The 27,712-nt window shown below is 37.9% G+C and overlaps 1 protein-coding gene across 1 annotated transcript in view; it reads right to left on the bottom strand.

Annotated features, from left to right (window-relative positions):
• LOC146004800 (pickpocket protein 28-like) overlaps window positions 1–7,956 on the bottom strand; it is a 28,009-nt gene extending 20,053 nt beyond the window's left edge. Inside the window, exons 1-4 of the mRNA XM_083143824.1 lie at window positions 7,840–7,956; window positions 6,016–6,143; window positions 3,353–3,623; window positions 1,150–1,215 (exon numbers count right to left, since the gene is read on the bottom strand). Coding sequence (XP_082999950.1) covers window positions 1,150–1,215; window positions 3,353–3,623; window positions 6,016–6,143; window positions 7,840–7,846 — 472 coding nt within the window. The 5' untranslated portion in view covers window positions 7,847–7,956. The remainder of the gene's footprint in view (window positions 1–1,149; window positions 1,216–3,352; window positions 3,624–6,015; window positions 6,144–7,839) is intronic.
• Between the last annotated feature and the right edge of the window lie 19,756 nt (window positions 7,957–27,712).

The following is a 27,712-nucleotide window of genomic DNA, read 5'->3' as shown; positions in this document are numbered from 1 at the left end:
TCCTTGCTTTAGGTTAGGTTAGACCAAAAAAAGGTTGTAGGTAACCTGTCGGTTGTTTAACTCTTCCCCCACTCTCCTCTCTCTTTTTTTTGTAAAAAGCCATGGTAAAAGTACCAGTAGGTTGGCAACCTTGCTTTATGCACTGTAAGGCAAGCCTCCAGCAAAGTTGCCAGCTCCTTGCTTTAGGTTAGGTTAGACCAAAAACCTTGGTGATTTTTTCGAGTAAGGAGTTGGTAATACTGCGAGAAAATAGGGGGGAGGCTTATGCCTTACAAGAGCAAACCATTAAGACTTTAGGTTAGGTTAGACCAAAAACCTTGGTGATTTTTTCGAGTAAGAAGTTGGTACTACTGCGAGAAAATAGGGGGGGCTTATGCCTTACAAGAGCAAACCATTAAGGCATTAGGTTAGGTTAGACCAAAAACCTTGGTGATTTTTTCGAGTAAGGAGTTGGCAACACTGCGCCATCAAGTGGGGATTTTGCCTTACGAGAGAAATCCATTAAGGCGATCTCCACTTGATGGCGCAGAACTCCCCAACTTATACTACTTTGGTGCAAAATTTTCTTGTGGTTTACGAACATTTATAATGTTGAAAATACAAGAAAGTTACTAATCCTTATGTATATTTCCATTAGTTGATAAAGATATTTTAACACGTGGTTAACTAAGGCATAAAATCTACATCAATGTATTGGAATATATTATGTACTGAATAATATTTAACAATATCAAAAATAAAATAAAAATATTAATAATGCGTACTGGAATAATATTATTATAGATCGAGCACAAGGAAAAAACATTGCCCGAAAAGTCCCCGCGCAGCTTTGCCTTCTTGCCTTCAGTTAGGGCCATAAGGAAGAATGGTCCACTCTCCCCCTCCCCTCCTCGCGGGAGTACGGTGTACAGGAGTCGCGGGTCTGCGCAGGTTATTTTGCTTGTGGTTCCACTATACAGCGTGGATTCAAGTGAAGTAATTTCTGAATTTCATCCATTACAAATGTTCAGTTTGAATTATTAATGACAGTACAAGACATCTTATTTGTAGAGATGATATGGATATTTGACTTTTGCAAAATAGCTAATATTCCAGCAATATTTAACTTGTTATTCACTAAGATGGAATTTTATAATTAAGTAAAGTTACCTGCTAGAATATTTCTTCTACAGTGCAAGTCCTTAAATGCATTACAGTAAGGAACAGAACTTTTACCTGAAAAGCAATATAATATTTTAATGAAGAAATGGTTATATATATATATAATTTAATGAACCAAATCAGAAATTTGTGTATAGTCATGAAATATTTCTTGATTATGTTTTGAATTTTGAATACGATATCATCTAGTCAACGATAATCCAGATGGTTTCTACTATTAAAAAAATGGTTTCAGAAATTTCAAGTAGGTTCAGATTATTTAGTCTAGGTGCTGGGAATATATCTATAGGAATTTTGAGAGGAAAAAGAGAGTTTGTATCGTTGGCCATTTTCTACGTCTGTTGGAGGCATAAGTCACATGTTCTCATTGGTCTCCATTTTTAAAGAAAATGTCGCCTTGTTCAAGTTTTATCAAAATCGCCAATCGTGAAGCAATGTTGTGCCGTTCCTTTCCAATGTTTCTGGGTGAAAATTCCAAGCATACAACCAGAGGTAGATGTAGGGTTTGGCGAAATCGAGCCCCGCCAAGGGCGTCAAATCACCCTAAAAATCCGTCTATAATCACGTATACATGATCTTTAGTTTAGGAAAGAGACGAGAGATGAAGGGAACCAAAATGTTTGAAGCTTACAAGAACTTTTACATCTTAACAAGTTAAAAATCTGCAAAAATACAGAATCTGCGAGGCTCACATTATGCTGTAGAGTGAGATTACTTTCGTAACATCTCTGGAAGTTCTACATTTGCAGCTTGCGAGCGAGTCGTAACTTCTGAAGCAACCAATCCACAACCAAAGCAAGGACGTCATCTCAACCCAGTACCTATCGCTATGCATTTTGCTCACGCTTTAGACTGTTGGTAGGTTCACTAACTGGATTCGCGCTGTCAGCTGGAGTTGTTATAAAAATAATCTGACTCTACTAAAATACAGTAGTTCTGTTTCTGTAAGAGGATCATTATTTTCACTTTCAGATTTGTTAACATCACTGAAAGAAACCATTTATGTTAATTCAGCTTAGTTACTGATCTGTGGTGGTTGATTCAGGATGAGTTGTTTGGAAGTTTTAACAACTCAATTTGGTTACATACTCACATATTTATGTACACACACATGCACAGCGGTGCAAGGGATGAGACCCTTTCTCTAGACGCCTGGACCCAAAGCCTCTATGGGGCTTGTTTCTTGCGCTGTCTATATATGTGTGTTTGTGACTTTTCCTTCATCTATTTCATTTTATCATTATTCACCCTAACCTTGGCAATTAGCCAGAGAAGCATTTTTAAAAAATTATAAAAGCTTTGCAGCACAGTAGAGACATAGAAACTATGATTTTCTTACAGAAGAATAACGCATTTTGCATGAGCGTGAACGTTTGAAAAGTATTTTGCAAACATTGAAAGCAAAGGACAGTTTTATCAAGAAATTACATGAGTTTACAAAGACAGAGAAATACTAATTTTCACCGTCAAATAGTAACTTATTAAAGATGGTTTTGAAGGTTGAAATACCTTAAATGTTCTTGCATTTCTTAATTCATCTGAGGCTGCTTCCTCAAGGATCGAATTGGCCCGGTATGAACCGGTATGGCATACCGGTAGTTAATGAAGTTGCCGAAAAGCATACCGGAAGTAAATTTTAAAACTTGGTACTTATTTATTGGAGCTGAGCTGAAGTATCTAAGCAAATGCCAACAGTGTATGTCTAGAAACGCAACAAGAGTGCCGGGAATGTGCTAAAAAGTTCCAAATTGAACAAGAGAAATCACTTAACATACTCAATCAATAGCCATAGAATCAACAATCAACGTGTTTAGAATTGTATATAATATTCGTAAGAAAGGACGGGGCCTCTTACAGATTTACCACATGACTTGCAATAAATTTAACAATGTATCAGTTGGCAGGATAAATAACAGTGATCATGCATGTCAATTTTGTGGCTGATTTTTGTGGTCTTAGGAACTTCTGCAGTACTGAGTGGTTTAATGTATAATACATTATTAGTTAAATAAAAGACAAGCGCAATTAGTGGTGATAAAAAGAGCATGAGAATCGATAATAAATCGCACGAAGAAAAGAATGTATCAGAAGATAGGTCAGGCATAGGAGCATACCGGTAGTAATTTATTTGCAATTCAGCCACTGTATATATGCCACTGATATTGTTCTATCTTGATTGCGTTGTACTCACGCGGTAGGAAAATGCCAACGCATCCACACTCCCTCTCGGATATCTCCTCTAAGCACTCCGTCTGGCAATTGGTCTGTGTGTAAGTGTTGAAGTGCGAGAGCCTCATCTCGTCTGGAAACAGGCAGCCTCTCTCCCCAGAGGAGTAGCTCCTCAGGAGAGATTGAGCGGACGATATGGAAGGAGAAACAGCAATCCTCAGCGACTGATTCTCCGCCAACTGGACTGCATCTTCTAGAACATTCGGTAGCTCTGCAGGATTGTGTACAACTACCTGTACAAAATAAATAAAAACTTGGGGATAATTATTTTAATCTAATGTTTGGAAACGAGCTGTAGGCATGGGCGTTGGGAGGGGGTCGAACGGGTCGTTCATTTAAAGATATAAGAAAGCTGAAACTTTGTTACGCTTATTGTTAAGAACAGAAATAAAGTCCATTTACTTAGTATCAGAACAGAATAATCAAAGTAAAAATGTATTGGATCCAAAACATTGAGTGAAAAATAAAGCAGCAAGGTTATATTCTACAATTTCATCAAAAGAACAAATGGTTTCACAGTTTTCAAAATTCTAATAATTACAGTTTATGAAAAAAAAACAACTAACATTTAAAGTCTTTTCTTGAACGAGACCTACAAAAGTTAATATCAAAATGCATTTCAGATAATAAGTGCATAAAATGCGAAATAAATAATGCAAAAATGGTTGTCCTGGTATTCACTCGTTTGGTGGATCGATATTGTAATAATAATAATAATAATTATTATTTGGGATTAAATTTATTTGTTAGTTTATAATATTTATTATTGTATAAAAATATTTATAACCATGATAATAATAGTTATTATTTTTCTACTATTAAATTTTTATAATTTGCCTGAACCCCCCTGCAGAAATTTCTGGCGACGCCCATGGCTGTAGGGGATGGTTTTCGCTCAAGGCACTCAATTATCAACATGCACCTGAACCCACAGTCAGGATAATCCAATAGGCGTTTGGTTGCATCTCCCATACAAGCGAGTATGACACAAATTTCTCACCTTGATAGTTTTCGTGTAAGTGAAGCAGGTCACGTGTACTCTGTCTCTTGAATCAGTGGAGCAAAGTGGCACATAACTGTAGAAAAAGGGAAAAAAAGAGTGGACAAAGCAGTGCACACTGCTTCAAACGACTAGTAGCTGTAGCCACATCTTCCCCGCCATGCACTCTATTTCCCTCTCACGCATTCATTGGTCGAGCCCTCTAGAGTCTTATTTTCGCAGAGTACTTCTTTTCGTTTGCTAGCTCCAAAGATTCCATGGACAGAGTGTAGAGAGCATTTACAAAATATAATATAAATTAGGATGAGTTTTCCTTCAGATTTACGTAATTATAACTTACCATTCTGACCTTGAAAACTTGACTTCTAAACGACTAAATCTGATGTATTATTTTGAAACAGACTGTATTTGAAGTTTTACACATAGTAACCGATAGAACGTTACAAAAGCATAAGAATAGTCTATGTATAGATGTGTTCCACATACGCCACAAACTGTTGCATTGTGGCTTCGGGCAGCCACGATTGAGGACAGTTCTTGTAAGCATACGGAATTCAAGAGGGCGGGTAGAAGATACTAACACAAACATTAGTGATTTTAAACAAACATGCAGTTGGCGCAGATGTAACGAACGCTATGTGGTGGATATTTTCTTGCAAAGGACAAATAAAAATGGCCGCAAACATGGAGGGTGTGCGCATCCTGACGTCACATGAAACCCATGTAGTTCCACGAATGTTGTATTTATATTTTAAACGAAGGACATATACCTTGTTTCCTTTACTATCCGCGCTTTCCAGATTTCACCGGTGGTGCACCAATGCTTTCACCAGGTTAAACCATGACGTCATGAATTTACACCAGCCTCAAGCGCTGGTGCGGCTGGTGAATCAAAATGGCTTCGTCAGCACTGAAGCTTCTTCCGATTCATGATATGCGTTCTGCAGGCAATTGTACGGAATGTCACGTCGATTTTTTTGCACGGTGGGCTAATAAACTGGATGCAGGCATAAACTGTCGACATTTTAAATACTACTGCTCCTTCATTTGCACACAAAGTGAAATAAAGTATGCCGATGCATCGAAACATGCGTCCGTCTTCTGCTGCTGCATGCAGGAAAGCATCCATTGGCAAAATTTGATATTTTTACAAAAGAATACCACTTAAATTCGTACTGCACATGCGAAATAAGATGTCGTTAAGTGAAAATATATAATATTCATGAAATATCTTCTGTGATTTAGTCATTGATGATGATTTGTTCCTGATAAACGCGGATATGCGGGCTCATTCCGAATCTAACTTTCATTTGTTTTAGTATGAAGCTTTCCGAAATTCACCGAATTTGACGTTATTTTTGGTGCACCAGTCTAATGCACGCTGGTGAAACCTGGAAAGCGAGGAAAGGATGAAAACTGTGTGGTGACGTCATTCAATATTGGAAAGGTGGGGAAGTCAGAAAAAATCTTCTGGGTATTAGTTCAAAAATAAAAAGCGCAGAAAATTTTTAGAATCAAAATCATATTACTTAAAGCAGTTCCGGATTTATAAGAAATTATTTTTCGTCAAGCACTGAAATGATTGCTTGGTACTTATGTTGTTAATACAACTTTTACGTGATTACCATAAATCCACCATTGCTAGCTTTCAGAATTGGCCAGATATGTTCGTCCACCATAACGCTCAATGATAGCCCACTATGAGGTCCAACCGTAGCCGTTCTTACAGGGTAAGTAGAAACGGGGTGGGTTTCTGAAATGAACAAATTTTATTTAATTCTTTCCTAATATATCAGTTTTTATATATCAGAGTTAACAGTGTTTCTCAGTAATTTACAATGAAATAAATTATATGTATGTATATGTATATATATATGAATTCAGATTTGTTTGGCTTTAATTGCGGTTAAATAACTCTTAACGACAAACAGTGAGATTTAAATTGCCTCTTAAGAGACCACCTCAGACGTGGGGAAAATTATGATCCAATACTATAAGTATCCACACTACAGAACATATATCTCTCCCGAGAATGAAGCAAGCGAACGAAAGTAAGTATCTGTGCAAATAGAGAGCTCGACCATTGAACATGTGCGAGGAACGGGATTGCGTGGAGGGGAAAAGCGACTAAGCTACCAGCCTTTGCAGGAGCGTGTACTGCTTCGCTCCGCCCACTCGCTTTATCCCCTTCTCTACCTTCATGCGCGGTCTTGCTCCAGAGATTCTCTGGAGTAGCTACGTCATCGCCTTGTAATCACGGTTCGATACACGGCGGAGGCACATTGCGGTTCAGATTCCACTTTAAACTGTAGGTCCAGTCCCGTTCCAGTTAGACTTTCTGTGCATAAAGTGGATTTAAAACCAAAACTCAACGTAGTAACTCTCGTACATCTTTGAACCCTGCTTCCACTAATATTTGTTATATAGGGTGTTTCGTATAGGACGCCGAATTAGAAAATTAAATAAAAATAGGGAAAATATCATGAAAATAGTTATAATTCACATATATGTAAGCAGTAACATCTCCCATTTATGCATGAAAGACAATGTCAGGCGTATGTCCACCCCTACTGAGTCTGCATGCATTTATACGCTCCACAAAATTATTGATAACCCTCTCGCAGATGTCTGTCCCGATGCCTCCAATCACCCGTATGATTTCCACCTTCATTTCCAAAAGGGGTTCGTGGTTGGCATACACCTGTGATTTCACAACCCCCCATAAGAAGAAATCACACTCCACCTGCCAAAACCCACACCACACAGTCGTTCTCAGCGGATGGATGGATTTCACGCTCCTGAATTATTCGAGGATTTTCGGAAGGAAACCACAACAAACGAGTCAAAACAATTGAGGCTACATTAATCGGCATGACAACAGATACCAACATTGGTAAGAACAGGTCTGCCAACCTCGGAACAAAACAATAGCACTCGATTCAAATTCGGCGTCCTATACGGAACACCCCATATATACTTCACAATGAAATAAATAATAACAATATTGAAATTTAACAACTTTTCTTGATTTACAGTTATAAAAAATCCACCAACCAAATAACCACATTAAATCAGAATACCAGCACGTATTAATTTCCAAACATACATTCCCTTAGTAACCGAAATTATACAGGTGAGTCCCTGACTACGAAATTATGAAAATGCGTCACATACTAGGATTGGCGTCATGCCGTTCTAAAAATATTACATTTTAATCATATCACTTTAAATGTTCAAAATCAATCATGCTGAGTTGAAACAACTGAATCCAAAAATTTATAATCAATCAACTTGTTTTTCAAATTATTAGCTCCCCTATCTGAACCACGGTTTCTAAACAAAATCTTTGCAGGACTGCTTCTGACTCCCTCAAAAGCAAAAAGTTCAATTCACCCACTTATTGTATATCTTAATAGAGTTCAACAAAATTATGTGAGTTATACACTTACTGCACATGCGCGGATCTTCGTCACTTTTATCCCTACAATCCAGAACGAAGTTGCAAGTCCAGTCTTTCGGTATGCACTCACCAGTGTTGCATCTAAATTGCGATCGAGTACAGCCATTGTCTTCTGTGTAGATATAAAATGTAATATTAGCATCATTATTTTAGCATACTAAAATAGAATACGCAGTTATTCTCTTTAAATAGTTACCGTGCCACGACCACACATGGCGTCGTCGCCTTATAATCAAGGGTTCCCGGGTTCGATACCCGGTGGAGGCACAAGTGGTTCGGATTCCACTTTAAACTGTAGGCCCAGTCCCAATTAGCCTTACTGTGCATAAAGTGGACTTAAAACAACAACTCGACTTGACAACTCAACTCAACGACCACACATGGGAGGTGTTTTGGTACATCACCATGCATTCTTAATCTCAGAGATGAAATCAACACCACGCTTCAGTCGCCTTAACCCCCAGAGCTGCACCCTTTCCTCAAGTACACACAGAACCAATAATGTGTCAATTGACACATCTATGTTGACTCCAATGACACATTAATGTGCATAAACTGTAAATGATGCACTTTTTGGTGCATATTCTACTTTACTTTTATCAGCTGGTGTTCCGTGTGATGCACTATAAATGCATCAATTGAGAAGATCAGGCAAGTTTATTTCAAAGATAACAAAATTTCACTTTTAATGCATCAGTTAACACTGCTAAATATGTACCCGTTGGTTCAGACAGGGTGAGCAGTTTTATGAAGATTTATAATCAGGACCTGAGATGACCGAAACTGGGAATCGAACCCGGGTGTACACTCTCGGACAGTTCTAGATTGTAACGATTCCATTGCAAGTTAATGGGATCGTTGCAACGCAGAAATGTTCTGGATTGTACCATGGGGTGGTCAAACAGACATCCTAACAATTATACAACTGCGACTGACCTTATAGGGAATCTTGTAAATGTAAAGAAATAATTACTAGTTAAGTACAATCAGATGACGGCTTTCATAGTTCGATTTATTTTCTTGGGACAGTTTGAAGAGACATGAAAATTACTTAGATTTGAGTTTGGTTTGAGTTGTTGTTTTAAGTCCACTTATGCACAGTAAGGCTAATCGGGAATGGACCTACAGTGTACAGTGGGATCCGAACCACTTGTGCCTCCACCGGGTATCGAACCCGGGACCCCTTGATTACAAGACAATGACACTACCAATGCGCCATGGTATGGTATTCTTTGCAGGGCGGGCTCAAGATCGTGACTACTAAGATACGGTATCTCTATCTGTCCATTTACTTGCTACATACTTTTTCTCCTCTTTCTGTTTTCTATCATTCTCTCCCTGTTTCTATATTCCCTCTCTGTTCTTTTTATCATTTTTATTTCTCTCTCTCTTTCTGTTATCTTATTCCTACTTTTCATTTTCCTTTGTTACTCTGTTTTCTCTCTTTCTTTCTCTGGTTCTGTATTGCTTTCTTCTCTTCCTAACTTTTTCTATCATTTCTTTGTCTTGCTCTATCTCTCAATATTTTCTCTTTGCCTTTCTCTTATCTCGGTCTGTTTTGTTCTCTTCTTTCTTTCCATGTTTCTGTATTTCGTTTCTCTTTCACTCTCTCTTTATTTCTATCTTATTATCTCTTCATTTTCCCTACCTTTATTTTTCCATAGTTTCAATATTTTCTCCATTTCTATGTTTCTGTCCTTTTATCTCATCTCTCCATTTCTTTCAGTCCATTTCTCTCCTCTTTCTCCCTTTCTTTTCTCTCATCTTTTTCTTACATTTCTCATTTCTGCTTCTGTTTTGTCTGTTTCTTTCCCGATCTTTTCTTTCTCTCTGTCTTTGCCCTTTCTTATCTTAATTTTTCCTTTGTTCCTGCTTTCTTTCCCAGCTTCTGTATTTTTCTTTCATCTTCTTCTCTGTCAGCTTCTGTATCAACCTCATTCTTTCTATATATCTCTTCACATGTATCTCTGTCTTTCTCACTCCCTATCTTCTCCTTCTCCCTTTCTCTGCTGCCTTGTATCACACACAATTCTCTCTCTCTCTCTCTCTCTCTCTCTCTCTCTCTCTCTCTCTCTCTCTCTCTCTCTCTCTCTCTATGTGTGTGTGTGTAATTCTTACTCAACAATAAAAGACAGAATACTTTCTCACATGTGGTACTCTAGAAGATGAGCTAAGACAATTTCTGGGTAAGATACAGCCCACCCCTCTCACCCAAAAGCACAACCCCTAACTCAGCTAGTTTGCTGTGTTCATTCCATGCACTGTTAACGAAGAGATACTGAGCTCACACTTTTATTCACAGCTGATATTCCGTAGAGTAGATTACTGCCTCTGACTAAATTGGGCAAGGGAGATTCTTATGTTTGTAAAAATTATTGTAAACATATGTCATATGTAGTAACAATTACCAGTAAATACTTACTGCAGGCTTGTTCAGTCTCATCACTGTTATCACCACAATCATCCTTATGATCACATAGAGACATTCTTGGAATACAGATTCCATTGTTACATTTAAAGTGTGATTTTTCGCAAGGGGCTGTAAATGAAAACAGATTAGTATATTTTGTGAAGTGAAATAATAGGACATCTTATTTACAAAATAGAACAGTAAAAAATTGAAGGAATTAAACGTACATTTATTTATGTATCAACATCATTGTTCATGCTTTATTTCGACTGTTTTCTTTTACAACTTTCTAATGTAACTATGAAAACACGACAACAAAGCAAGCTAAATTAACTGGACGTTACACGATAGTACGTTCATATGAATATAGATAGGAGTTTGAGTTCTAGCTTATGTTACGAGAGATAAAGATGGTTTGTATAGATATCTGATAATGACTTATCGGTCGCTATCAACGGTGTTAGCGTACCGATTTTAGCGATAATGGTATTCGCACTCGAACATGTTGTGACTTGCTTTGTTTATTTTTAACGTTTTAATTTTTTGGTTAATGATATCTAAAAGAAATTTCATCCTGAACGCCCCTTTTTGTATCTACCAAGATATCGTTTGTGGAAAAAGATGTACGGTAACTTAAATGAAAAATAAATGTAAGCATTAGTTTGTATCATAATAGTAACCCATGATTGAAAATATTTTTATGTTTGTATTGCATCTTTCGTAATGTATATTTCCTTAAAATAGTTTTAAAACGCAACATTGCGAGAATATGTCGCAATTGTGCAAAACGTGTTATTTCAATGTTGACGTTCATCGGTAGATCACAAGGAACCTTCAATTATACTAATCCAGGGTTGCTAAATGTCCAGGAATCCATAAATTCTAATGGGTTCTATTGGGTTCCGCTGCAGGACCGGAAACTTTTTTCTCGCACAATTTAAATTCAGTCCAAGTTGCGTATTGTTTCATTGAAAAAAATGTTCCTGGACCGTATTTAAAATGATTCTGAAAAAAATGTTCCTGGAACATATTTAAATTGAGCCGAAAAAAAGGTTCCTCGACCGTATTTAAATTCATCCGAAAAAAGGTTCCTGGACCGTATTAAATTGATCCGGGAAAAGAAGTTCCTGGACTGTATTTAAATTCATCCAAAAAAAGATCCTGGACCGTTTTTAAATTCATCCGAAAAAAAGGTTCCTGGACCGTTTTTAAATTCATTCCAAAAAGGGTTCCTGGACCGTATTGAAATTCATCCGAAAAAAGGTTCCTGGACCGTATTAAATTGATCCGGAAAAAGAAGTCCCTGGACTGTATTTAAATTCATCCAAAAAAAGATCCTGGACCGTTTTTAAATTCATTCCAAAAAGGGTTCCTGGACCGTATTTAAATTCATCCGAAAAAAGGTTCCTGGACCGTATTAAATTGATCCGGAAAAAGAAGTTCCTGGACTGTATTTAAATTCATCCAAAAATAGATCCTGGACCGTTTTTAAATTCATCCCAAAAAAAGGTTCCTGGACCGTTTTTAAATTCATTCCAAAAAGGGTTCCTGGACCGTATTTAAATTCATCCGAAAAAAGGTTCCTGGACCGTATTAAATTGATCCGGAAAAAGAAGTTCCTGGACTGTATTTAAATTCATCCAAAAAAAGATCCTGGACCGTTTTTAAATTCATCCGAAAAAAAAGGTTCCTGGACCGTTTTTAAATTCATTCCAAAAAGGGTTCCTGGACCGTATTGAAATTCATCCGGAAAAAGGTTCCTGGACCGTATTAAATTGATCCGGAAAAAGAAGTTCCTGGACTGTATTTAAATTCATCCAAAAAAAGATCCTGGACCGTTTTTAAATTCATCCCAAAAAAAAGGTTCCTGGACCGTTTTTAAATTCATTCCAAAAAGGGTTCCTGGACCGTATTGAAATTCATCCGAAAAAAGGTTCCTGGACCGTATTAAATTGATCCGGAAAAAGAAGTTCCTGGACTATATTTAAATTCATCCAAAAAAAGATCCTGGACCGTTTTTAAATTTATCCGAAAAAAAAGGTTCCTGGACCGTTTTTAAATTCATTCCAAAAAGGGTTCCTGGTCCGTATTGAAATTCATCCGAAAAAAGGTTCCTGGACCGTATTAAATTGATCCGGAAAAAGAAGTTCCTGGACTGTATTTAAATTCATCCAAAAAAAGATCCTGAACCGTTTTTAAATTCATCCGAAAAAAAAGGTTCCTGGACCGTTTTTAAATTCATTCCAAAAAGGGTTCCTGGACCGTATTGAAATTCATCCGAAAAAAGGTTCCTGGACCGTATTAAATTGATCCGGAAAAAGAAGTTCCTGGACTGTATTTAAATTCATCCAAAAAAAGATCCTGGACCGTTTTTAAATTCATTCCAAAAAGGGTTCCTGGACCGTATTGAAATTCATCCGAAAAAAGGTTCCTGGACCGTATTAAATTGATCCGGAAAAAGAAGTTCCTGGACTGTATTTAAATTCATCCAAAAAAAGATCCTGGACCGTCTTTAAATTCATCCCAAAAAAAAGGTTCCTGGACCGTTTTTAAATTCATTCCAAAAAGGGTTCCTGGACCGTATTGAAATTCATCCGAAAAAAGGATCCTGGACCGTATTAAATTGATCCGGAAAAAGAAGTTCCTGGACTGTATTTAAATTCATCCAAAAAAAGATCCTGGACCGTTTTTAAATTCATTCCAAAAAGGGTTCCTGGACCGTTTTTAAATTCATCCGAAAAAAGGTTCCTGGACCGTATTAAATTGATCCGGAAAAAGAAGTTCCTGGACTGTATTTAAATTCATCCAAAAAAGATCCTGGACCGTTTTTTAATTCATCCGAAAAAAAAGGTTCCTGGACCGTTTTTAAATTCATTCCAAAAAGGGTTCCTGGACCGTATTGAAATTCATCCGAAAAAAGGTTCCTGGACCGTATTAAATTGATCCGGAAAAAGAAGTTCCTGGACTGTATTTAAATTCATCCAAAAAAAGATCCTGGACCGTTTTTAAATTCATCCGAAAAAAAGGTTCCTGGACCGTTTTTAAATTCATTCCAAAAAGGGTTCCTGGACCGTATTTAAATTCATCCGAAAAAAGGTTCCTGGACCGTATTAAATTGATCCGGAAAAAGAAGTTCCTGGACTGTATTTAAATTCATCCAAAAAAAGATCCTGGACCGTTTTTAAATTCATCCAAAAAAAAGGTTCCTGGACCGTTTTTAAATTCATTCCAAAAAGGGTTCCTGGACCGTATTGAAATTCATCCGAAAAAAGGTTCTTGGACCGTATTAAATTGATCCGGAAAAAGAAGTTCCTGGACTGTATTTAAATTCATGCAAAAAAAGATCCTGGACCGTTTTTAAATTCATTCCAAAAAGGGTTCCTGGACCGTATTTAAATTCATCCGAGAAATGGTTCCTGGACCGTATTAAATTGATCCGGAAAAAGAAGTTCCTGGACTATATTTAAATTCATCCAAAAAAAGATCCTGGACCGTTTTTAAATTCATCCGAAAAAAAAGGTTCCTGAACCGTTTTTAAATTCATTCCAAAAAGGGTTCCTGGACCGTATTGAAATTCATCCGAAAAAAGGTTCCTGGACCGTATTAAATTGATCCGGAAAAAGAAGTTCCTGGACTGTATTTAAATTCATCCAAAAAAAGATCCTGGACCGTTTTTAAATTCATCCGAAAAAAAAGGTTCCTGGACCGTTTTTAAATTCATTCCAAAAAGGGTTCCTGGACCGTATTGAAATTCATTCGAAAAAAGGTTCCTGGACCGTATTAAATTGATCCGGAAAAAGAAGTTCCTGGACTGTATTTAAATTCATCCAAAAAAAGATCCTGGACCGTTTTTAAATTCATCCGAAAAAAAAGGTTCCTGGACCGTTTTTAAATTCATTCCAAAAAGGGTTCCTGGACCGTATTAAATTGATCCGGAAAAAGAAGTTCCTGGACTGTATTTAAATTCATCCAAAAAAAGATCCTGGACCGTTTTAAAATTCATTCCAAAAAGGGTTCCTGGACCGTATTGAAATTCATCCGAAAAAAGGTTCCTGGACCGTATTAAATTGATCCGAAAAAAGAAGTTCCTGGACTGTATTTAAATTCATCCAAAAAAAGATCCTGGACCGTTTTTAAATTCATCCGAAAAAAAGGTTCCTGGACCGTTTTTAAATTCATTCCAAAAAGGGTTCCTGGACCGTATTGAAATTCATCCGAAAAAAGGTTCCTGGACCGTATTAAATTGATCCGGAAAAAGAAGTTCCTGGACTGTATTTAAATTCATCCAAAAAAAGATCCTGGACCGTTTTTAAATTCATTCCAAAAAGTGTTCCTGGACCGTTTTTAAATTCATCCGAAAAAAGGTTCCTGGACCGTATTAAATTGATCCGGAAAAAGAAGTTCCTGGACTGTATTTAAATTCATCCAAAAAAAAAGATCCTGGACCGTTTTTTAATTCATCCGAAAAAAAGGTTCCTGGACCGTTTTTAAATTCATTCCAAAAAGGGTTCCTGGACCGTATTGAAATTCATCCGAAAAAAGGTTCCTGCACCGTATTAAATTGATCCGGAAAAAGAAGTTCCTGGACTGTATTTAAATTCATCCAAAAAAAGATCCTGGACCGTTTTTAAATTCATCCGAAAAAAAGGTTCCTGGACCGTTTTTAAATTCATTCCAAAAAGGGTTCCTGGACCGTATTTAAATTCATCCGAAAAAAGGTTTCTGGACCGTATTAAATTGATCCGGAAAAAGAAGTTCCTGGACTGTATTTAAATTCATCCAAAAAAAGATCCTGGACCGTTTTTAAATTCATCCAAAAAAGGTTCCTGGACCGTTTTTAAATTCATTCCAAAAAGGGTTCCTGGACCGTATTGAAATTCATCCGAAAAAAGGTTCCTGGACCGTATTAAATTGATCCGGAAAAAGAAGTTCTTGGACTGTATTTAAATTCATCCAAAAAAAGATCCTGGACCGTTTTTAAATTCATTCCAAAAAGGGTTCCTGGACCGTATTTAAATTCATCCGAAAAAAGGTTCCTGGACCGTATTAAATTGATCCGGAAAAAGAAGTTCCTGGACTGTATTTAAATTCATCCAAAAAAAGATCCTGGACCGTTTTTAAATTCATCCGAAAAAAAGGTTCCTGGACCGTTTTTAAATTCATTCCAAAAAGGGTTCCTGGACCGTATTTAAATTCATCCGAAAAAAGGTTCCTGGACCGTATTAAATTGATCCGGAAAAAGAAGTTCCTGGACTGTATTTAAATTCATCCAAAAAAAGATCCTGGACCGTTTTTAAATTCATCCGAAAAAAAAAGGTTCCTGGACCGTTTTTAAATTCATTCCAAAAAGGGTTCCTGGACCGTATTGAAATTCATCCGAAAAAAGGTTCCTGGACCGTATTAAATTGATCCAGAAAAATAAGTCCCTGGACTGTATTTAAATTCATCCAAAAAAGATCCTGGACCGTTTTTAAATTGATTCCAAAAAGTGTTCCTGGACCGTATTTAAATTCATCCGAAAAAAGGTTCCTGGACCGTATTAAATTGATCCGGAAAAAGAAGTTCCTGGACTGTATTTAAATTCATCCGAAAAAAAAGGTTCCTGGACCGTTTTTAAATTCATTCCAAAAAGGGTTCCTGGACCGTATTGAAATTCATTCGAAAAAAGGTTCCTGGACCGTATTAAATTGATTCGGAAAAAGAAGTTCCTGGACTGTATTTAAATTCATCCGAAAAAAAGGTTCCTGGACCGTTTTTAAATTCATTCCAAAAAGGGTTCCTGGACCGTATTGAAATTCATCCGAAAAAAGGTTCCTGGACTGTATTAAATTGATCCGGAAAAAGAAGTTCCTGGACTGTATTTAAATTCATCCAAAAAAAGATCCTGGACCGTTTTTAAATTCATCCGAAAAAAAGGTTCCTGGACCGTTTTTAAATTCATTCCAAAAAGGGTTCCTGGACCGTATTGAAATTCATCCGAAAAAAGGTTCCTGGACCGTATTTAATTGATCCGGAAAAAGAAGTTCCTGGACTGTATTTAAATTCATCCAAAAAAGATCCTGGACCGTTTTTAAATTCATCCGAAAAAAAAGATCCTGGACCGTTTTTAAGTTCATCCGAAAAAAAGGTTCCTGGACCGTTTTTAAATTCATTCCAAAATGGGTTCCTGGACCGTATTTAAATTCATCCGAAAAAAGGTTCCTGGACCGTATTAAATTGATCCGGAAAAAGAAGTTCCTGGACTGTATTTAAATTCATCCAAAAAAAGATCCTGGACCGTTTTTAAATTCATCCGAAAAAAAAGGTTCCTGGACCGTTTTTAAATTCATTCCAAAAAGGGTTCCTGGACCGTATTGAAATTCATCCGAAAAAAGGTTCCTGGACCGTATTAAATTGATCCGGAAAAAGAAGTCCCTGGACTGTATTTAAATTCATCCAAAAAAAGATCCTGGACCGTTTTTAAATTCATTCCAAAAAGTGTTCCTGGACCGTATTTAAATTCATCCGAAAAAAGGTTCCTGGACCGTATTAAATTGATCCGGAAAAAGAAGTTCCTGGACTGTATTTAAATTCATCCGAAAAAAAAGGTTCCTGGATCGTTTTTAAATTTATTCCAAAAAGGGTTCCTGGACCGTATTGAAATTCATCCGAAAAAAGGTTCCTGGACTGTATTAAATTGATCCGGAAAAAGAAGTTCCTGGACTGTATTTAAATTCATCCAAAAAAAGATCCTGGACCGTTTTTAAATTCATCCGAAAAAAAGGTTCCTGGACCGTTTTTAAATTCATTCCAAAAAGGGTTCCTGGACCGTATTGAAATTCATCCGAAAAAAGGTTCCTGGACCGTATTAAATTGATCCGGAAAAAGAAGTTCCTGGACTGTATTTAAATTCATCCAAAAAAGATCCTGGACCGTTTTTAAATTCATCCGAAAAAAAAGGTTCCTGGACCGTTTTTAAATTCATTCCAAAAAGGGTTCCTGGACCGTATTGAAATTCATCCGAAAAAAGGTTCCTGGACCGTATTAAATTGATCCGGAAAAAGAAGTTCCTGGACTGTATTTAAATTCATCCAAAAAAAGATCCTGGACCGTTTTTAAATTCATTCCAAAAAGAGTTCCTGGACCGTTTTTAAATTGAGCCGAAAAAGTTCCTGGACCGTATTTATATCGTGTCATTCTATAGAATGATGGGATCAGAACCAGTCTTCGCAATTAATTGCTGGGTGATGTAACCTATTCATCATTCATCCTCTATGATGAGAGCACTCGTCATTGGCATGACGAGTTAACGCTTGGCAGTACGAAAGGTACAAGTTAGATTTAGGAACTTAACAGCTAGAAAAGATAATGGTCACTCGTTGGGTTTTATGAACCTTTGACCCTGAATCATGGCTGGGTTTAGGATAGTTACCTGTCTATCTGACGAATGAAGATAATTTCGAAGAATAAAATAAACTAAGTCCTCTGTTGGCTTCTCTATCGGTTGACCAGCGCGTCGTCTCACTCTTGCTCCACTCTCTCCTAAGCCCTCCTCTCTCCTCAATCCCAATCCAAAGTCAGTCCCCTCTCAGCCTGTCTCGCCTCTATATTACCCAGGCCATGGAGCCCTTCCTCCACTATGCAAACCGCTGACTCCATAGGCAGAACTACCTATTTCCTGAATACCTCAGGAGGTTTGCATAACACAACACTGTGCCTGTGCATTACTAACATGCCTCAGAGGTTGAGACAACTGAGATAAACAAGTGATTGCCCTGGACAACATGAAGCATTCAGAGAGGCTTTTAAAATAAAAATATAATATTATGGATTGATACGATATTCATCCGGAAAAATGTTCCTGTACCATATTTAAATTGAGCCTGAAAAAAGATTCCTTGTCCGTATTTAAATTCATTCGGAAAAAAGGTTTTTGTACCAAATTCAAATACTTTACAGATAAAAAGATTATTTACGGTCCAGAATCTATTTACGCTTGCTGATTTTCTCTCCTGGACCGGAATTGAATTTATTTAAAATCCCTATACCTTTAACAACCCTGTACTGATCACTGACTTCTCGTAAATACATGTTCACATCAGCTCCCCAAATTAGGGAAGAAATTTTTCGAATAAGAAAAATCCCTCTGCCCTTTCCTCTCAGAAAATATGGTTAGAGTGTATCTGTTCCGAAGATGAAACAAATTACATTACTGTGGAAATAAACCTTCAGGTTTAAGAGTGCTCGAGAGTAGTCAGTTAGTAGTATTGGTTTAAATTTCAAAAGAGAATCATACCTTGATGCATATAAACATATCGCTCGCCTGTGCATACACGCCAATTGCAATGGCAAACAAAAAGTAGGTGTTCTGAATTTTCTCTCCCCGTTCGTAATGTTCTTTTATTATGTTTCGATGTATTTTGTATTTCGGTAAATAATAATAGTACGTACGTCAATTTTAGTGCCAGATGATGAGATTAACCTTGATGTAAAATAAAATATATTAATAATCACTGGGGAACAGTGAAATTGCGGCACAGTGTTTGAGAGCTAATTTAGGGCAATTTTATGCTGCTGAATAATGATATAATAATATATTTCCTGAATTGGCTCTAATTTATTAAATAAATGCAACTAAACCAAAATGGCGGAAACATAAGACATACGTATAAATGAACTTCCAACAACAATTTAATATTTCTTTTTGTGATTACAATCATTATTATAAAAATAAATTTATATAGGCCTATGATCATAATAATTAAGAAAATATGTACACAATGAAGTAACAAGCTATGTGAAATGTTTTCTATACAATTTCCTGCTGTATTGCTTTTTAGGACAATCCCTCTGTAAGCTCCAACAGTGGTCGTCCATCATGTGGCGATTCCACCGTCCCTGGTACCTTTCTTCCATTATCCTTATATCCTGATGGAAGCTTTCTCCCTGTTCTTCACTAAAATCACCAAGGTTCTCAGGGAATCTGTCAATGTAGCTATGTAGAAAATGTATCTTCACACTCATATTAGCTCCCAATTTCTCAAAGTTCTCAACATAATTCCAACTATATCGCGGTAGTTTTCTGCTCTGTGATTCCCAAATAAGTTTTTGACGACGGACACAAAGCTCAGCCAGGCCTCAGATTCGATGTAAGACATGTAAGTTGTAAAATTGGCATCATTTATAAGTTTACGAATTTGTGGTGGTCCGTCAAAGATTCCTTTCTTCAATTTTTCAATGCTTAGTCCTGGAAAAGTGTGGGATATATGTTTGAAACAATCACCACTTGTATCTAAGGTCTTGACAAACTGTTTTATCAACCCAAGTTTAATATGTAGTGGCGGAAGGATGATTTTGTCCCTATCTATCAGCGGTTCATGAATGATATTAGCTTTTCCCACTAATATTTTCCCTTGGGGGCCAAACTTTTATCGTCCAATGCTTTTCTCTAGCACGACTATCCCACAAACATAGCAAACAGGGATATTTTGTGAACCCACTTTGCTGTCCTAGTAAAAAATTCACCATCTTCAAATCCACACACACACGAGCCACTTATGTTCAGCATATTCAATTTTTTTCTAAAACAATTTTTATGTTTTGGTATTCTTCCTTAAGCTTTGCTGAGTGTCCGATATATTGCCTACCAATGCTTCATAAGTTGCCTAGCAACAATTTACAAATAAATAAATAAGTTTCTTTATGGGAATTTCAGCCCATTATCAAATTTTGATATTACCGAGAAAAGCGTAGAGTAATTTTACCTCCTACATTTTACATGGTGTGTTTATTTTTATAACTGGAGTCAATTCAACTGAACCAATCATACAATTGGCAATCACAGCTGTTTTGTGTGCTGAAACTGTTATTAAACTTTATGCCACAAAATAAAATCTTTTTTTTGTTCCCCAGTGTATTATAATACGTATTAACCCTGCTGTTGTGTTCGGGTCATATTGACCTGAAACTGTATTTTATGTGTATATAATTCTTGTATTAATTTTTGCACAAGTCTGTACTCCCGTGACTTTATGTTTATAGTTATTGGTTATTCAAAATAATATATATATATATATATATATTTTATTATCACTACATACCCTTAATGGTGTGTTCGGGTCAATATGACCCGAAGTCGATATATGAACTTTTAATGTATATATAAATATATTATTATTACTAATAAAATTACGAAACAAAAAAAACACGAAACAAAAATAAAAAAAATACAAAATAAAAGCTACGGAAAGCAAATGTTGCCATATTTCTTTAAAGAAATAATAAATATGTCACTCGGGTCATATTGACCCGAACGCTACAAACGTAAGCATAATTTGCACACTACAGCACGGTTAAATCAACTGGTGATGCTTCTATCATTGCAGATAAAAATACCATTACACATATTGTTATCTGAGATACATTGACCACTGAAGCACCGGGTTTGGTCAAAGCTCTTTCTGATAAATAACGATAAAGCTAAAAATTGAAACTTCATTTACGCGGTTTTCTCAATTCTACCTCATTTCATTCGCGATATGTGAATCAACGTATACAACTAAACTTGCCACGAAACTTCTATCCAGTATTTAACTCTTTGAGGAGGTCAATAAAATAACTTTTGAAGAAAATGTTACACCAGATTTATCGTACGTATCCCTTATGCTCATCGAGCCAAATTTTTCTCCTTCTTTCGTCAAATGAGCCAGCAAGAATGGGCTGTGTGCCTGGGTTTTACTGCTTCAAGCGTCAAGAGCTGAGGGTATCTGTAGGCCTTGCAAGCAGGATTGTTAAATGTCCAGAAATTTTTAAAATATTCAATTCATTACGAGGAGAGAAAATCAGCAAGCGTAAAAGGGTTCTGGACCGTAAATAACCTTTTTATGTTTAAAGTATTTCAATTCGGTCCAGGAACCTTTTTCCGGATGAATTTCAATACGGTCCAGGAACCTTTTTTTTCCGGATCGGTTTCAATAGGGTCCAAGGTCCGTACACAACTTGGAGCGAATTTAAATTGTGCGATAAACAAGTTTTCGGTTTTATTACGGAACCAAATAGAACCCATTAGAATGTATGTGTTATTGGATCATTAACAATTCCAGGGTTAAGGGGGGGGGGATAAAAGGTCCTGGAATTGTAAATAAATTAAATTCCCGACTGGGAGAGAAAATCAGCAAGTGTAAATTGGTTCTAGACTGTAAAGAACATTTTTATGTTTAAAGTGTTCCAATTCGGTCCAGGAACCTATTTTCCGGCTCAATTTAAATACGGTCCAGGAACCTTTTTCAATGAAACAATGCGCAACTTGGACCGAATTTAAATTTTGCGAGAAATAAAGTTCCGGTCCTGCAGTGGGACCTAATAGAACCCATTACAACTTATGAGTTCCTGCACGTTTAACAACCCTGAATCAGTTAACAATCACATTAGTATTCAATCGAATTAGAACCCAGAAGTGCCCGTGTCTGTACACACAGAAAACTGAATTCGTCAAATGTATTTAATACACCAGAAACGCATCGATTGATCCGCTAAAGTGCGACTTTGGGACTTTGTCAAGAATCCAGTTCACAGTTTGGTTTTATGAATTTTTGAATATCGTTTCTAAGGATAACACCAAGGTGCGTCATACACTGCAAGTGAGTATTTACTTGTATGTCAACATGTACTTAAATGAATCAACTGGTGCCGTTCTTGATGCACCTTCCTACATCTTTCTCGATGATGCACTTATACATTTGGTCTGAGCAACAGACTTAATGCATTTACTTTTATGTGTGTACGACGTTATCCTGTATGTGTATAAAATTTGTACCAGTAATTACCAACGTTTCCTACATACCGGGTTGTCCAAAAGTCCCGGAACGGTCACATATCATGAGAAATACACATCGAATCAGAAAACAAAAAATATGTGTTTAATAAGTGAAAGAGAGCTCTTCAATGATATCACACTTGATTCCCCACCCCGCCCCCTGGTGGTGGGGCGGGGGCACTGTGAAATTTTAAATGGAAACTCCCATTTTGTATTGTAAAATCGAGAAGAGGACTTCATTCCGAGTCCAACGAGCTATCAACCACCCTCCTAGCTCAATTAGGAACGGAGATATGGCGATTTTAAATTTTCATAAAACCCCAAAAAATCTCTGCCCCTAATTGAGCTTGAATGAAAGCGATTGCAGATTCGGAATCTGCATGTGATCAAAGACGCCCCCCCTCCCCCATCCATATACTCTATTGAAAGGTCTTGACGCCATATCTCCGTTCCTAATTGAGCTAGGAGGATGGTTGATAGCTCGTTGGACTCGGAATGAAGTCCTCTTACCGATTCTACAATACGAAATGGGGGGTTTTATTTAAAATTTCACAGTTGCCCCCGCTCTACCCCCAGGGCGTGGGGGTGGGGAATCAAGTGTGATATTTAATAGCTTTCTTTCATTTATTCAACACGTATTTTTTTTCGTTTTCCGATTCGATGTGTATTTCTCACGATATGTGACCGTTCCGGGACTTTTGGACCACCCAGTATATCATATTCCAGGTTCAGCCTCTTCCAAAGTATAAGGTTTTCCAAAAGTTCTTCCCACATTTAAATTACTTTCTACGTACGAGACCATTTTGTGAAACACGCTGCTGAACTCTATAGGGCGACCACAAGGAAAAGGACCTTCGACGAGAAGTCTCAGCGCACCTTTCCCTTCTTCTGTTCAGCTCGAGCCATAAGGAAGCATGCTCCACTCCCCCCTGGCCTCTACGCGGGAGTACGGAGCACAGGAGTCGGGGGTGTCCCACCATGCAGCGTTCGTTACACCTGCGCTAAGTGCACGTTTGTTGCTAGTACAGTGTAAAATGTCGGTAACATTGCATAAAAATGCAACCAAAAGGCCAACTCTAGTTCACCTGTTTATTTACTTGAACCAGCTATATGGAATCAGTTTGTTTTCGTATTTCTTATTGTTTCGGATTCTGCTTGAAATATTTACATCCAGTAAGTAACATATGATTCCCGCTCGGGGTGGGAGAAAGTGGTCATCGACGACCTTGAGTACAGACTAACTTAATATTCCAAGACTCAGCCAATATCTTCTATGTTTTGTTTTAACGTTTGTTGAAGCGCAGTAATTTAAAATGTTGAGTTGTTCAAAAACAGTAATTTCACTACTTGCTTTAACAATGTTGGATATGCAAGTCTCAGTGACGGAGTGGTTAGCACAACGCACTATGATGCTAGGGATCCCGGATTCGAATCTCTGCCTGGGCATGACTGATCTTAACGACTAGCCAAGTATAGCAGATAAACAAAGTAAAATAAACCAAATAAATCAATCAATTTGAGATACTTTGATATCATTAACATGTTTTAACCAAGCAGTGCTTTTTTCTGACAGTATGCAAAACCTACTACCGGCACCTTTTCTCATAAACAATTATTACAGTTTGTGTTAATGAATTAAATATAAATAATCTAGTACAAGCGTGCAATTATCAACATGAATTTAACTTTCAATGTTATCATTTTTATCGTCAAACTTATCAACACCTTTCTACCAAATGAAACAATAACAAGGAAACGCTACTTGCAAGTATGATAAAAATCACCAGTTCAATCCCTTTGTACTAAAAAGTCACAGAGAAATGCGATATATATGAACTTACCTGAAAAGAAATGTTCACCCCACCGCTCTGTACCGTTTGTCTTGTTCAGTAATGTTGGCACGATTTATTCTCGCCATGACGGCGTATTCTAATCAACAATCGGAAAATTCTGTCCCGTGAATTACACCTTCTGTTCTTTCTCGGAAAATTCTAGGATAAACGTGAGTGTCTGTTAGACCTAAACAACATATTACACAAAGTATACCAACGTAAACAAGGTTCAAATCTCCCGCCCGCCCGCTGGAATCATGGCTGCTCGATCCCACAATGCAAACAGTTTGTGACGTAGGTGAAACGCACCTATAGAACGCACGATTTCAGCTCTGCGTCTTAGCCTGAATCGACGCGATCTTGGTATCACCTGATCACTCGCAGTCAGGTGATCCTCTCAACGCGCAGTGTTATCAGGTAAAACTTTAAAGACTGCTGTGCAGTACAAACTTTATTTCACTATTAATATAATTGATGCTATTACTGGGACACAAAAAGTATGACCCCCTTCAGACTGGTTTTGGCTACACTTAAAACTAGGTTGTAATGATGCGATCATTACTGGATCCTTACTGGATCCTTTTTTATGTTATAAATTGTGTATGGCTATGTATTCCTGTACTTTTGGGTTCTTGGCCGTTGGGGGAGCGGTAAGTTTCCAGTAACGGTTTAGGTCATTAGCGGGGCCTATAAATAGGAAGGGCAGGGGAGCCGTCGGCCTCAGATGTTTGGCGGAGTACAGCAATGTAAGAGGTATTTTTTTCTCTGAGGGGAGCGGCTGGGCGAGCTTTCTTTCCTTACTATGTGAACCGACGGCGGGGATGTTAACTTTCTTTCTTTTAATACACACACTTGCTCTTTTCACATTATTCCAATAGTTTATTTCATGTGGGAAACCGGGTACACAACACACATACCTTCAGCCACCTTTTTTGGTACTGAGGGTTATATTTTTTTTTTTACTCGTGGAGTCAGTGGCTACGCGAGTCTACACACTCTCTTCGGGAAGGGGGGACAGGGCACACCGGAATGTAATTTTGTGAATAACGGCCAAGAATTAACTTCTGTAAATATAATATGAATAAACCTATATATATCTAAAAGGAAATGGGCGTTAAGTTGTAATTTGAAGAGGTACGTGTCTATTGCCTAAACTAGCATCCACAGAACTTCAGGTACTGCAAGTTTTGAACCTCGGGACAAGGATTCAAAAATGTATGGTTGTGTATATTGTGTATGTTGCTGAGAATCAGCTTAAAAGCACAAAATATACCGTTACATACTGGGGGCTCAGAGTCAGGGATATTTTTTTTTTGTGAGAAGTACTGAAGGCATATGTTATTGCGAAGTGGAAAGAAAGTAATAGAAGACAAAATGGCAATTCAAACAGACAGGGAGCTCATTAGCAAGTTGCTAGGCAATGCGAACTTGGAAGGAAGGCCTGAGGAAGATATTGTGGGGGAACTTGAGAGACTTTCTCTAAATGTTACACAAGGAACTTCGATAAGGACCGGCGAGGAAAAAATGAGCAAAATCTTGGAAAAAAGCAACATTAACATTCCGATCTTTAAGGGAAACGTCGGCGATGTAAGTCCACACGATTATTTGTATGAATTACGCAATTATCAGGAAATCATGGAAATTGGGGATACTTTTCTCTTAGATAGAATCTTGCCGTTTTCGTTGAAGGAAATCGCTGCAGATTGGTTCAGATTTTCGAGACCTTTCGGCACTTTTAGGGAATTCGAGAAGGCTTTTCTTGAGGAATACTTTAGTGTCGATTATGATTCGGAAATAGCAAGGATCATTCAGAACAATTACCAGTCACCAGACCAGTCTCTTCTTGCATTTATTCGACACACCAGGAAGCTTTTTGCAATGAGGGAGAAACGGGGGACAGAAGACGAGATAATCCAGCATGTTTTGAAATTTTCCCATCCTAAATTCAGAACGCACTTGTACGGTAGAACCTTTGCAACCTTGAAAGATCTGGAGATCCGCGCTATGGACATTCAAAAGAGATTGTATTCAGAAGCCCTGTACTATTGTCCAGAGCTAAGAGATAGCAGTTTACCACTAGCGTCAACTTCAGGGAGTGTCGCAAGGCAATTAGTAGCTGCGGGGGCAACAAACCCTTTCGGCCGCGTGGGAACAGAAGTATCAATGAGTGCCATAAACCCGGGTCTTTTCAACCGCTTGAGCCTTTCCGGGAATTTTGGAACCCCGTCGAGAGCAGAAGAACCGACGAGGAGAAGGGGGTATGATGGTGCGCAGAAAGGCGCCACCTGTGCCGTCTCTGAAGATATCGTTAGACCAGAACAGATAACTCCGGTTCTTGCACACGTAGAAGGAAAGCAAAACAGGGGGAGGAATAGGGAAATACGCAAGTGCAGAAATTTCACTTCTGGCGACAAAAAACCGTTAGTCACCTGTAAGGTTCAGGGAAAGGACTTCTCGCTATATTTGGATTCTGGTGCGTCTGTGAGCACCGTGTCTGTTGAGATCGCAAGAGAACTGGAAAAACAAGGAAATAAGATTAACAATAAACGTATTAATATTTCTTTGGCAGTAGGTTCTGTACAATCATGTGGGGAAATGTACCTTACTGTACATTTGAATGGGATGAAATTTAAGCATAAATTCGTCGTTCTGCGCAATTGTTTCACGGGATTTATCGCAGGTCGTGGGTTCATAAGGAAGGCCGGCATATCGCTACATTTGAAGCAGGGAGGCTACAGTTTTGAGAACAGTAACGTCATTCATTTATTTTCTGCGGAGAAGAGGGAAGTGGGAAAGAGGCTTCCGTTCTCGCAGCAGGGGAGGACGTCGACTGTGGAAGCTGGAGCTGGGCTAACTGCGACGATGACTGCGACGATGGAAAGAAATGAAACTGTTGCTGAAGCAACCGCGACGATGGGAAATTGCAAACCACACCCCGAAACTGAGGACATGATTGACCGTGTTGAATGTTCGACTGACACTGTGCAGAATTCAGTTGCAGATTTCAGCGCTTTGTGTACTGCAGATAGTGCGAAGCAAATGAGGAAGAAACAGAGGGAAAATTTGCTTCGGAGCACAAAACTGCCCATGCTTCGTCTCTCTGGAAGTAAAGATATGGAAGATTCTTCATTGTTGCCATTCTCTGCCACTGAGGGAAATGAAGAATACAATTCTGAGCCACGTAGGCTTCTGGACACAGCCTCCCTCATTTCCGAGCAAATGAAAGACAAGTTTCTTGCTGACGTAGCGAGGGTTACAAGGAATGAGGAGGTGGAAGGAACGAAGAAGTACAAGGAAAAGGTGAAGACCCAGGCCAAATCTTCGTACTTCGACAACGAGGGAATTCTTAGGAGAAATTTGCCTACGGAAAAGTACAAAGAGAAGGGAAAAGGGAAAATATGGGCACCTGCATCTCTACGTTCGCAAATTCTCGTGTCGTTGCATGATAATGCATTCGTTTGTCATCCTGGGAGATTGAAAACGTTAGCGAAGGTTAGGGAACAATACACTTGGATAGGCCTAACTAAAGACGTTATCCAGTATTGTAAGTCGTGCCAGCCATGCTGCGTATTAAAAGATGACAGGAATAAGCAAGATTTCATGTCAAGTAAGGAGGAAACGAAATTCAGGATGGAAGACGCCAAGAAGAAAGCTTGTGATAAGAAACGCCGCAAATGCACGTTTGAAGTGGGGGATAAAGTTTGGCTTAAGGAACATCCTATCTCTGGTAAGGCCCGCAGAGTAACCAGTAAATTCTTGGGGAAGTCCTCTGGATCACACGCAATTGTGGAGCAAACTTCGGCAAATACTTTCAAAATGAAACACA

This window comes from Lepisma saccharinum, chromosome 22, assembly GCF_977018435.1.
Source record: "Lepisma saccharinum chromosome 22, izLepSacc3.1, whole genome shotgun sequence".
NCBI lineage: Eukaryota > Metazoa > Arthropoda > Insecta > Zygentoma > Lepismatidae > Lepisma > Lepisma saccharinum.
The sequence above is the reverse complement of the archived record's forward strand: the minus strand, read 5'-3'. Positions and strand labels throughout refer to the sequence as shown.